This window comes from Manacus vitellinus, unplaced genomic scaffold (genome assembly GCF_001715985.3).
Source record: "Manacus vitellinus isolate BGI_N305 unplaced genomic scaffold, ASM171598v3 scaffold_5_pilon, whole genome shotgun sequence".
Taxonomy (NCBI): Eukaryota; Metazoa; Chordata; class Aves; order Passeriformes; family Pipridae; genus Manacus; species Manacus vitellinus.
Genome location: NW_021940682.1, coordinates 30,777,956 through 30,791,078, shown reverse-complemented (window position 1 = coordinate 30,791,078; position 13,123 = coordinate 30,777,956). Strand labels below are relative to the sequence as shown.

The 13,123-nt window shown below is 36.2% G+C and overlaps 1 protein-coding gene across 1 annotated transcript in view; it reads left to right on the top strand.

Annotated features, from left to right (window-relative positions):
* TRHDE (thyrotropin releasing hormone degrading enzyme) overlaps positions 1-13,123 on the top strand; it is a 196,948-nt gene that overhangs the window by 170,303 nt on the left and 13,522 nt on the right. Inside the window, exons 13-15 of the mRNA XM_029963508.1 lie at positions 1,236-1,383; positions 3,583-3,680; positions 4,176-4,283. Coding sequence (XP_029819368.1) covers positions 1,236-1,383; positions 3,583-3,680; positions 4,176-4,283 — 354 coding nt within the window. The remainder of the gene's footprint in view (positions 1-1,235; positions 1,384-3,582; positions 3,681-4,175; positions 4,284-13,123) is intronic.

Genomic DNA, 13,123 nt, shown 5'->3' with positions numbered 1-13,123 from the left:
CAACTGAGATAATTTATATTAACTCGTATGTATGGGTCAATTTCTGAAATAATGTGTCTAGCTTTATTTGTTTGCTGTAAGCATGCATTTCTTCCCCAGACATTGATGGAAATTAAAGGAATATTTACAACCAAGGAGAAAAACTAGTCTATGAAGCTATATAATAGTTTAACCTATGTTATATTGAAGTTTCTGGAATCCACCTTGCTGATTTTAAGTGTTTAATGAAAACAGAATCATTATCTCCTCCCTAGGCAGATAGATGACTCCTTTTGGATTTAAACACATGCATCAGGCGAAGGGTAGACCATGTCTTTCTGGAAAGTTCACATCTACAGGGTTGTACTTTGTTTTTGCAATCTGGATAGTTAAGAAAAAAATGCCGTTCTGAAAAAGAAAATGAGAGCAAAACCTAAAGCTTGATGTTTTCTGTACTTGGTTTTTAAAAGTAGCTTTCAAATGCTTGTGTCTTTACTGCATTTTACTTGCAATGCTATTAATTAAACCTTCCTGACTCCCTCCTAAACTCTTTCCCCTTCAGGGAGAGGTCTTTTGTGACTGTAAAATAATGGGGCAGAATTCTAGCTAGTTGGTTTATAAACATCTGGAAAAAACATAGTTTTTTCCACAAATTGTGGAAAGTGCTGAAACATCCCTAACCACAGTGATGCCACTGGATAAATCATTCCAAAGTGACTGAAGGTGGTAAAAGACAAGGCAGCTCTAAAGGAGAAAGAAATGAGTCAGGAGAATAACTAAAACTAAAGCTACTTCTTCACCACTAGTTCTTTCCAATTGTCCACAGCCAGTAAAAATGTTCTCTGAAGCAAAGTGCCTTTTTGCTTATTGATTTTATGCAGACAACTTTCTGTCTTACAAATCAGAAAAGCAACACCTTCTGTTTGTTTTGATTTGTTGTTTTTTTTTTTTTCTTGAAGTTACTTACTTTTTGTTCATGTCTTATAGCCACAAGTATCCCTACAAGGTAGGGATAGCTTGTCTAGTTTTCTTTCATATGTGTTCATGCCTTGCTTCATCAATTCAATATGCTTGCATGTGTTGGGAGAGACTGCAAGTTGCTGATTTTTATGAGGTTGACTTTTGTATCATTGAAGTGTGATGAGTTTATCATGTTTTTATGCATTTTAATTTCATTTGGGAAAAAAATAAATAATTTTTACCTCATTGTGTATCTTCTGAAAACCAATTTAATACTAACTTCTTTTATTGTGCAGAGCTGGTTATTTGCCTCAGAATATTCCTTTGGAGATTATCAGATACCTTTCAGAGGAAAAAGATTTTCTGCCTTGGCATGCTGCCAGCCGAGCTCTTTATCCTCTAGATAAATTGCTGGACCGCACAGAAAACTACAACATCTTCAATGTAAGATATACAGTCTTCCTCTCTTTCTTCCTCTAGTTATTCCTTTCTTTCTTTCCCTCCCTCTCTTTGTCAGTCTGTTCTTTCTTCCTTTTTTTACTTTTCATCCTTTCTCCTCTTACTCTCTCCTTTTATTGCCAAGACTTGAACTGTTCCCCATTCAGATACTGTAAATGACCTAGGGATATTAACTTTCTTCCTAATTATTCTTTATTTAAACATAGCAATTATCAAGCTTTGGTGCATTTGCATTTGAACAGTGATGACTGTTGTTTGAGGCACGTATGATTAGTAGAGGGAAAGGTAATTATCCCTCCTGTAAAATGTTATGACAAAGTATTTAACTTAAAAAAGCCAAAGTATTCTATTTCCAGATTTTCTCTTTTGAGGAGCCCCACGGTGATATTTAGGTTGATGCACAGGCTCAGCAACACCAAATGCAGGCACAACAGAACAGAACACATGCAACTGAAGCAAAGATTTGTAGGCATTATTTCATCCAAAAATCCATAGTGAATTGAATGCAGCTCCCTTAATTAACAAGAATTAGATCACCATTGAGTCAAAGCCCATTCATAATTGCATCCGAAGGGACATCAGTAGCAGTTCAGAGTAGATAATTAAGATAGACATGACAAATATTTTAACATGTTATCTGAAATAGTAAAAAAATCATAGCTACACTGAAGCATCGTTTATGAAGTACATGAGATTTGACTGCAGCCAGTAACTATTATGAAATCTTGGGATTTTTATTCACTGTGAAGTTTATGTAGTCTACATATTTTCAATGGTCAACATACGGTAACTTTATGTAATGTTGTAAAGACTTCAAATGGAGGAACTTTTTAAAGCCTGAAATGCTTAAGGATGCTTCTTGTTAAATATATATTTGTTTGTGTGTGACCGTACACACCATGCTCAGAGAGCAGGAAGTTAGAAGTAGCTGGATTTATGTATGTATGTAGAAGTACATACATACATATCAGAGAATCACAGAATATGTTGAGTTGGAAGGGACCCACAAGGATCAAGTACACACACACACACACATACAAATATACACCTGAAGACATGGAAAATTATTTTTGTAGAACATATACTACAGATTAATAAGGACACATGGAAATTTTTATGAACCTACAGTGTAGGTCTATCTGCAAACCAGAGCCGTAATGTAAAATGATGTTGAAATGATATGCCTATTTAGTCTGTTGTTAACTGCACAGAAAAATTCTTAGGAGCCTGTTTCACTTTTAAACTTGGTTGTGTAAAGAAAATACAATTTTAATAAATAAAACCAGTAAAATTCACAGCTAGGTTATGTTTTATCACTACGGATAGGAGTTTTGAAAGCAGAGGTGATAGCAGAAGAAATAAAAAGTCTTTTTAGTCACAGAATAACGTATCTGCTAGAAAAAGCTGCACTATGAATTTTCTTATGTGTTGTCATCTATACATGCCTATGCATCTGCAATGTTAAAATAGATGCTCTCATATGCAGTTCTGTATATCTCAGTTCTCTTTTTCAAATTGTTGAATTCCACTGGCAAAAGATTACGCTGAATACAATGACAGTGGTTTTCTTTAAAACTGGTCAGAATACATGAGTATGTCTCTTGTGTAAAAAGTAGAATTCACTAAAATAGATCTTGGGCTTATTTTGTTCTTTAAGCACACTGGGAACCTAAACTTATAGCATAGTATCATTAAGTGTACAAAGCTTATTTGCAGCCACATTGTTATGTATTCCAAAGGCAATTGACTGTACCCAGATAATGTTTTTGCTATGGTTATGGCTATTAAAACAATGTTCTTTTAAAAGTGAACATTCAAGATGTAGTCCAGATTGGCCATAGAGTAAAAATTAAGCCATTGACACTCTTGCAATTTTTCAGCTGTGTATTGTGACTGCAAAATAGCATGTAATAAACTTTTGAAAGTGATGGATTTTTTAGCAATAAATTGTCTTATACTAGGCATCTAATCAAATAGCTGTTCTACAGATTGATTCTTACTCTGGTGGTGAAGGGGGATTATAAGTGGACAAGTTGCTTTGCTAAATGCAAATCAAAATCTTTGGAGTTGGACATTTTTTTTTGAGGGTGAAAGGGTTAAACCTCAGTAGTCAGTAGTATTTCAGTTTCAAGTAAAAAAACCCATGATTGTTAACATTAAATATATTTTTCTTTTTCCCCTCAGGAGTATATTTTAAGACAAGTTGCATCAATGTATCTGAAGCTTGGATGGCCAATGAACAATTTAAACAAATCACTTGTTCAAGCATCCTACCAACATGAGTACTGTTATATTTCTTTTTTTTATTGTTTATTTGTGGAATATAGTTGAAAAAATGCACTCTCCTAAAGTTTAGTGTCATCTTCAGCATGTCATAATCCCCTAGCTCTGTTGCCCCTCTGTTTTTCCTTTCTGGGTTAGAAGGAGAGCAGAAAGATGCTGTGAGATGAATTCTTCTTTCCTAAGTTGGGAGAACACGGTTTCCTAAGCCCTAACTTAATATCTGACTGCACTGGATATTTGAGAACTTGAACTGAAGTGACCATGGAGGTTAGGAAAAGTGTCTGAGTGTAAATGGGGGCTGGTTTTGGTCCACAATCTTTCTTTAATTATTGCAGCAACTGAAGGCATAAAGTTGAAACTGAGATTTGTAAAGCAGATTGTCTTTGATATGTTGCCCAACTGCCGGTTGCTGTCACTGTTATAAGAAATAACTTTTTATAAACATTCAAACACATTCGTTAATGCAACTGTATTGCTTTCTTTAATTTGGACAGAGAGTTGCGTCGGGAAGTCATCATGTTGGCCTGCAGCTTTGGTAACAAACACTGTCACCAGCAGGCTGCAACATTAATCTCGGATTGGATTTCTAGCAATAGGAACCGGTAAGTGGAACTGAAATGTGTATCTTACATTTCTCCTACTGAGAGGCAATACAGCTGGCACGCTCTTCCTCTCCTGCCTGCCCCTGTCTGCAGTGCCCTGTTTTGCAGAATGATACGAGAGGAAGCAGAGGTTGCTGGCTGTCATTTAAAAATGTCTGTGGGGTTTCAGAATGAATTATTTGACTTTGCATGTATGAGTGGGTGGAGGGGACACCCACGTAGCCTCTGCTCACTCCTGATAAATTATTGTCAGATAAGTCTACACTAGAAGGTCAGAAGATGGGTTTTAAGGAGGGGTTTAAGGAGAGAAAGATGAGTGACAGCACATTAGCAGACAAACATGAAACCTATGTCAGGGCAAGAGAAGAGAAGGTGCTAAGTTATTAAAGAAGTGAGAGAGGTTAGAGGCAGAAGGACTGAGAAGGAAGGAAGGAGATGTAACAATGTGTATGAAGGAAATGTTATGCAGTATTTAAGGATGAAGACTTGGAAATTAATGTGATTCAGGAATACATGGAGAAGCTCATGTAAGGTTTCAGAGAGCAGATAATATGATAGGTGATGCCTTGAGCGTTAGCAGACCACAGTGGCTTGACAACTAATATGTAAGACTGTCCAGACACAGGTTTATTCAGCTGAGGCAAGACAACATGGGCCATGGATAGTGTATGATGTTTATCTTTTAAAGGCAAGCATCTAAGAAATATTAAATTACTGAAAATACAAATATTTAGGTATGTAGTGATCTATGGACAATGAGATAAGTGCAAAGTATAGGTTAAGACCACAACTTCTTGAGAAAGAATAATGAATTTTCTGATTATGTGGAATGTGGATGTGGAAGTATTTGCACTGTATCCATTTTTACATTGCATGATACTTTGGTTTAAAGAAGAATATTTTACTTTCAAATAAGAAAAGAAAGATGAAAAAAAAAGGTCTCTCATTGTTAGTCCCAGTCTTGTATTAGCTCTGCAAAAGGATCAGATCTCTATAGCCATATAAGCATGCAGGATTTTTTAAAGACATCTTGGGCTAATCGGGTGTTTGTTTGCAATTAAAATATCTCTGTCTGTCTTTGTAATCTTTAAAAATCCTTCAGAGGCATACCCAGTTACATAAGTATCTGAGTGACTTTTAAAACCAGCCATGAATTGAGCGTGAAGGGAAATTGCATTCCTATAAGGCTTTGAAAATTCTGGGAAAAAAGTGAGCTTTGAGTGAAACTATGACTATGTACCTTTAAGTAAGATGTGTCTGAGGAGGATTTTCTTGTGTGTGGTGATACCAGATATATTTACTAAGAAATATATACCCAAGGGTTTTATATGAATCCTTAGCAGCAGCAGCAACAATCAGTATGAAGCTATTCAAAGAGGCGATTAAAGAGAAAGAATCATTGGAAACAGTCCGCAAAAGTAATTTACTTAGATATTCATTTGCAAAATTAGTTAATCAAACCTAGCATTACCTATTAGCATGCACATCAATTGATTATTCAGTGTTAAAAAGCTGTCACCCTGCAAAGCTACCTACCCTGGTCTTCATCATTTCCAATAGGATTGAGAAAGGAGGCATCAGAAAAAAAAGAACAACAAAACACAAGCTTATGGCTTTACTAGCAACAGCAAGATAGGAAAGGAATAAATTTAAGGAGCCATCTGAAGATTCATCTTAGCCTTTCAATGGGGCCATTCTTGGTAGCAGAAGATTGTGGTTGCCAGCATATGACAAGTATTATGATAAAAGCATCACAGCAGTGCAGAGAAGGAGAATAGCTACTAAGTTAAAACAATGTGTTTCTCTAAAAGAACTGCAGAGTTTTGAAAAATAGCTGCAACAAGTAATGTAATTACACAATAGAGGTTGACAGTGAGCTGATAAATGGGGGCACAACTTGCAGAGATGTGATTTTATTTTTTTTTTAAGATTGCAGGATTTGTTCAGTCCCCCACTCCAGAACTTACCAGTTGCTAGTCTCCGAGCATTCTTACATCCTGAATGTTACTAATATATGAGCAAGACTCTTTTCCTATCTGCTTACATTGAAATAACATTACAAAGACTACTAGTAATAGCAGCTCAGGAGACATAAAATCAACTTGTGTTTCACAGTAACAACATTTGTAGGGGTATGTCAATTTTCTCTCAGGAACATTCAGATCCCTGCTGACTCAGAGGTACCTCATAGCGCCTTTGCTCAGTTTAAACCAATTTAGGCTGAAACCTGAAAGTAAAGCAATGGCTGTTTTCCCTGCTTTTCTACCAAGAAAACGATGGTGATTCTACAATTGGAATTAAATTAGCATGATGTCTGAGTCATACTTCTGCCTCTTACAGCATTTCAGAGACAAAAACTATCTCAAGTGCAAAGGGCAAGCAGATAAGTACAAGATCCATGCAGAAAGCACATCCAACAGGTGCCATTTTGTATTCTTTCCCATTGATCAAATGTTTTGCTCAGTTTGATGCCCTTAACAGCTGTTTGTGAATTTACTGCAAACGACCACCTCAGAATCTGTAGGAATCCCTCAGAGCTTGTTTCCTCACAAGGAAGGGGAAATGCTGCTCATCTTTCTACAGACTTCTCTGACAACTGGTGAGAAAAGTTGGTGACAAGTACAGAAACTATATGTAACTTTACCTGTTCCCCTCCACATCAGCAATGACTCTGTAAGTTCTTGGTTTTGCCCTTCCCTTTTCTGAAACAGAATCAAGTGATTGACTGATGTATTGCAGAAACCCTGGTCTTGCATAGACAGAGCACAAAAAAAAGTGTTCCAAAGAGATCAGAGATATTTCAATATACAGATATAATTTGAGTTTGACTATGAGAATAAAAATAAAGGCTAATTTGCAACTTTTCCACCCATCCCCTCCCAGAAACCTTATTCTAGAAGATCAGATGTTTCGTACAATGAGCTAATTCACAAGCAGTGCATGTTGGAAGGAACACAAATTCTTCAAAGCAGTAGAGACTATGGAATTAGGCTTGTGTTCCAAGATTTTAATCAATAGAAAATTAGGGTAATATTAAATTAAAATGTGGTATTAAATACTGCATAAGTGCACAGGCAGTAAATCATGTAAAGAAGGTTTTTGATTCCCTAGCAGTTACTGCAGTTAGTTCAAATAAGTATAACACAGAGTATACAATTAATGGTACTGAAGAAATGCTAAAGTTCATAACTTTTTTTGGCCACATATTTAATTGATGACTTTTTAGAAGTTCTTTTGAAATGTTTTTTCTGTTGTACTTGTAGCATTTAATTATGAATAAAGTGTCAGGTAGTAAATACAGTAACATCTAACTATTTTACCAGCATATGCCTACGGTTGCTGTAGGTCCAGAAATTAATTACCATCTACTCTTCACTGTAAGGAAGTGAAATAATCACAGTAATCAAATAGTGTTTATATTTCATAATATGTTCTTTACTGTGCAAATAATTTTCCACTGTTCACCAAGTAAAATAATGGTAATTCATAACACAAAGTGAGAGGTCCTCTTTGTGTTTCCAGCACTATTTGAAAAAGCCCTTAGATTTCCAACTATGGCACTGCAGATTTTCTAATGGAATTACTGAAAAAAATAACTTACATGTGATCTGCAACATTAGCCTTTATGCATGAAAGTCAGAGGCTCTGAAGATTTGAATTTCTAAAGTGACTTAAGTGTTGCAGTGCTTCATTTTTTGGTGCCTGGCTCACAGGGCAGAATCAGATGCTTGGAGTTATGCTTCCTAAAAGGGGATTTGGGAACCTCTAAAAATGAAGTTGGTGGCAGCCACCACTGAAGAGCATCTCAGCACGAGATTGTGAAGCACAAAGGTCCCTCTTAGGGTCAAGCACTACAGGTAGAATGATACCTGTATCAAATGAATACATTAATGGCGATCTCTCTATGAGTATGGGGTCCTTGCAAAAGATGCCTTTCAAAAGTGTCACTAAATCAGGAAAAGGACTACTTATTTTCAAACACAGCTGGTAGAGAAGCTGCTCTTCAACTCTGCTTTAAACAGTGGTACTGAGATTCCAGCCGTTTACTGTGCTTCAGTTTAGTACCTTAGCCCTGTGTCTGCCACATGCAGAAGGCAAACCTGATGACCTGTCTGTGAGGTGTTTGGGACAGTTTTAAGATGCTACAACACACTTTCCTCCTCTAGTTGAAGTTCTACCTCCAGCATTTATTTCATTAGCAAGAGAAAGAATACAGCTCTCCAGTCTAAAGATGAGAGCGTTCATATGAGGGAGAGAGGCTTTAGCACCTGAAATAGCAGAACTCCTTACTATGCAAAGGGCTTTAGGTGGTATTGCTCACTACCACTTTTTCAGGGCAAAACACAACATAAAAACAGGGAATGTAACTGAAACAGAAATTTGACTCTACAAGGAGGAAACCAAACACATAACATCAGAGCTAGAAGAGGCTAAAGATACATCAGGTTTTACCGGTTTAGGAATTGATATATTTTATTCCTTGCAATTGTTAAAAAAGAAGCGATTATTTCTTTCCACTGAAAATCTGAGATTAGACCTCAAAGTATGTCTTACACTGATTCATTTAATCAATTAATTTGAGTAATTTTATTTTTTTCAAATGTCTAATGGGTCCAGCATATTTTGCTTGAAAGTTGGTATTTACTTCTGACTTGTTAGTTAAAATTAAGGCAAACATTTTCACTCTCTTAAATTGGGATATATGCTGCTTCTGTACTGGAGCAATGGAAACCCTTGAAACTTTCATGTTGATGTCCAGAAAATACAGAGTAGAAAACGTATAACCATGTTGAAATTTCCTTTGTAGTTTGAGAATGTAGTTTGGTATGCAGCAAACAACAGAATGCTGTACAAGAGAAGCTACTGTTGGCTGAAAATTAAGATGTTTGCTTCTATCTTCATTTAACCAAGCTCATCCCTGTGAAGCTTTCATGTGTGAAGAAATACATTATTCACACTCCTTAGATATAACAGCATTGTGGTTCAGCCTAAAAAATTAACAGAATTACCATTCAATGCCTGCCTGAGCTTAATAATCAGCCTTGTTAACCCCTTTAACCTTCACTGCATCTATTCTGACAGAAAAACATATTTCTAAGAGGATTAGCACTTTCAGACTTCCTGCCTTGGCTAGGCTGAGTAAATGTGTATTTCTGAGGTTCAAGAAAAAAATGTGTGGAGAGCTGCAATCGGTGAACTCCTGACAGAAGATAACATAACAGCATGTAACATGCAGATACACACTATGATGACTCGAAGCATAACCTATCCATAGACATGAGCATGTTTTTGCAAACATCTCTGTGGGTGCAGGCATGAGTATCTTCCAGCTACTGTTACCATCCATCAGCTACAGGTTGCCATGTACGCGCTTCTGCTGGCAAAGTCGACTGTGGATGTATGCTTGCTTGAGGCAAAGTTAAACAGGATGATGTAAACATGCGAGTATGTGAGAGAACTACTTTGAACTGAGACAGCTGATTTTGCCTTCAGCAGAAAAAGGACTACTTGTATTCTGATTCTATTAGTAGAGCTGTGGTAATGCTATTCTTCTGCTAACATGGAACAGTGAGATGAGAGTATTATATCAGACACAGTTATGTGGCAATGTTTCTGTAAGATGTTTCTCTACCTGTGGGAAGGCTCCAGCTAGTCATAGCCTCTTCAGTTTGCTCTTATTTTCATCTTTAGAAATTTAACCATTGCTATTTATTGGTTACTGTCTTTTAAATGGAAACAAAACACCTTAACTAATTGCCTCAATACCCCTAGAAAACTTAGAGTAAATGCATTTGGTTGATCTTGGCTTCATATGACTTTGAAGTGATTTTAGCTTTAATGCAGTTTTTACTATTTCTACTATTAATCTTCCATCACAAGCACTCTGATCAGGTTTAATGAAGTTTGCAGTGGAGTGCAGGCTGCTGCACTGAATAAGACTAAGGTCAACATCAATTCTGTAGCCCATGGGTTAATGAAGTTTGCATTTGTCTGTCTTCATGCATGAAGAGAAGTAGAGACTGACGGACAATCCTGAATGCAAATACAGATATTTTAAATCTGTGCTGGTCTCTAATTATCCAGATTGTTCTGAGAAGTCTTGGAGTGCTGAGCTAGGGCCAGAGATCACTGAAAAGAGAATAAACCATGAATTTTCCTGTTTGGTGTGTGGGTTTAAAGTCCGAACACATCTTTATGTCATTTTAAAGGGTATTAATGTGAATTCTGTTTGCCATGACAAAGATTTGTACATTGCTGTGATGGTTAGGAACACTAATCAATTCTTCATCAGTCTTAAGAAAGGTGTAAGTAATGTCTTCCATCATGTAATTTGAAAGATAGAGATAACCAACGAGCCTAATTTGCAAGTCCTGAACCTCCCTACTTGTTCATTCAGGTTTTGTGTTTCCTTTACGGAATAATGGATTCATGTCCATCCACTGGCCTGAATTGGCAGTGTGCTTACTTGGTGGCACCTTTAAATACTCAGTGGAAATGCCACTAGAAAAACAATTGCAGAAGTGTATAGGAGACTGTAACATGTCTATAAATGAAACTCTCCGTAGATTTGAGGGAGTAGTAGATAACAAATTACTAGTCATTGGTTGATGTAATTTCAATGAAGTCTGGCTTAGGTGATAGAAAATCAAGTGTTTTTCCAAACGAGTGTTTTCCTCCTCCCTTATTTCTCTAATTACTTTAGATGGGTAATTTTATTGCTGTGCTTCACGGACACAGTAGTGCTACAGTCCTGCAACAATTTGTAAATGTACTTAAGTTTAACCACCTACCTAAGTATTTGTGAGAACGTGGCCAACAGGTTAATTATTTTTGTCAGTTTTTTGGAAGGCACTAGGTTTTTTCAAGGGCTTGATGCCCACCAGCTATTTTTGGAAATCATTAGCAGCAAACAGGAAAAAATGAGAGTTATTTTCATTTTTTTCCACACATGAGTGCCTGATAAATGTAAAACAATAAAATGAATCCCTTCTTCTGCCTTCTCAACCCCTAGAAGTTTTAATTACTGAAAAAAAATCAGGCATAGCTATTCATGCATTTTGTAATGTTACTGGAGTTTTGCCAGCTAATGTGAGCCAATGTTGCTGAAGTGATTTAATAATTAATAGATTGTTACAACATTTGAGTAGAATCTTACACTTAAGTCAATAAAACTGTTTAAGGAGGAAGAAAACACTGTTGAGTGAACAAGTTAGTCAAGAACTTAGTGCTCTGAAAGACCATTTGGGGTATATGTCTAAATAGGAAGAGGACGTCATCTCTCAAACGGCAAAACTGGGCTTTATGGGGCAGCTAGTTCAGGTAGTGTTTCTACTTTCTGACTTCTGTGTGTCATCACAATAAAATGAGCCTGTATGTAGTGATTATGTATTAGCAGTAAGTAATTTGCAATCCTTGGAATTTAGATAGATTAGTCTCCAATCATTTGGAATGATCTCTCCACAACTTTGCAAATCAGTTGATTAGAAGGGACTGTATTTTTATTGCAAAAACTGTCCAGAATGGATAAAACAAGGCATATTTACTCAGAAATTATTCTCACAAAGAAGTGCTTAACTCATCACTCAGTCATTAAAATCAGTGTTGGAGAGCTTGAGTGTGCTAGTTGCACGTTCACTTACGGGGTATCTGTGATAGGAACAGAAAGGAGCAGTAGAAGTAACCATCACTTGAGGGATGATGTATTCTCTGCCTGCCTCTGTCAGACCTATATGATACCTGAAACTTTGAAGCATGGGACAGGGACCATGCATAGCTTTGCCCTAGACACCCTCAGTAACCTCATCCTCAGTTATGTCCCCCAAATTCAATGTGTGACAGGCACCTGAATGTCAAGCCCATCACAGCTCCGTGCCTCAATTTTCAAGGGGAAATTCTACCCTTTCTTTTTAGACTGGATATGTACTGTGACAAAGGATCATCCCATCTCTCTGCACAGTAGTGCCAGCACCATGACTCCTGGAGTTTGTAATAGAGAATGAGGGTGTAAGATTTGGGACTGATGTGTTAAAAAATAAACTTTGTGTGGTGCTCTTCCTTATAATAGAATCTGTATTAAAGATCTGCCAACAAAGTACTAATACTTTGTTCTTGTTTCTTATCTGAGCCTTGTAACCTATTAAACAAAACTATAAATATAGTCATCAAGAAAAATAAGCTTAAGTTAAATGTTAAATTGTTGCAAAAATAATGTTTCTGATTAATTGTCTTTGTCAAATACTACCGTAAATGGTGTTGAAATTTGTTACTTAATCAAAGAACTGTCTAAACTGTGTGCATTTACATTTTAAAAAATTAGAACGCAATTTACCCAGAAGATAAACAATTATGGTCCAATTTTATAAGTGTATCTTCAATTGTTAGAACATACTTTAAATAGGAGCAAGTATGTACCAATTAATTATAACTCAGAAGATTATTCTTAGCTCATTGTAGAGCTGTATAATTCAATCCTGAAAAAAAAATGCCTGTAAAGGCACATCATGATTTTAATTAATTTTTTTCTAACTGTTTAATTTTTAACTTTTTTCCCAATGTGTTTAATTTTTAAACAAGCTCTTCTAGCTACATATTTCATTCTCACCATCATATCTCTTAAACAAGAAAAATAAAGTTAAATAAATTGGATCAGTATTCAAATAAAAGCCACTTAAAGTGATGCTCTCAGGCATTTATTTTTATTCTTCTGAAGTATCCATCAATCATATTAGCTCTTTAAAAAAGAGACCAGCCTTGAAGGCCCAGACAAAGTTTAATATAACAAGGGGAACTGCAATTTTAGAACAACATTTTCCATGAAGTTATAATACTAAAAAATCTGT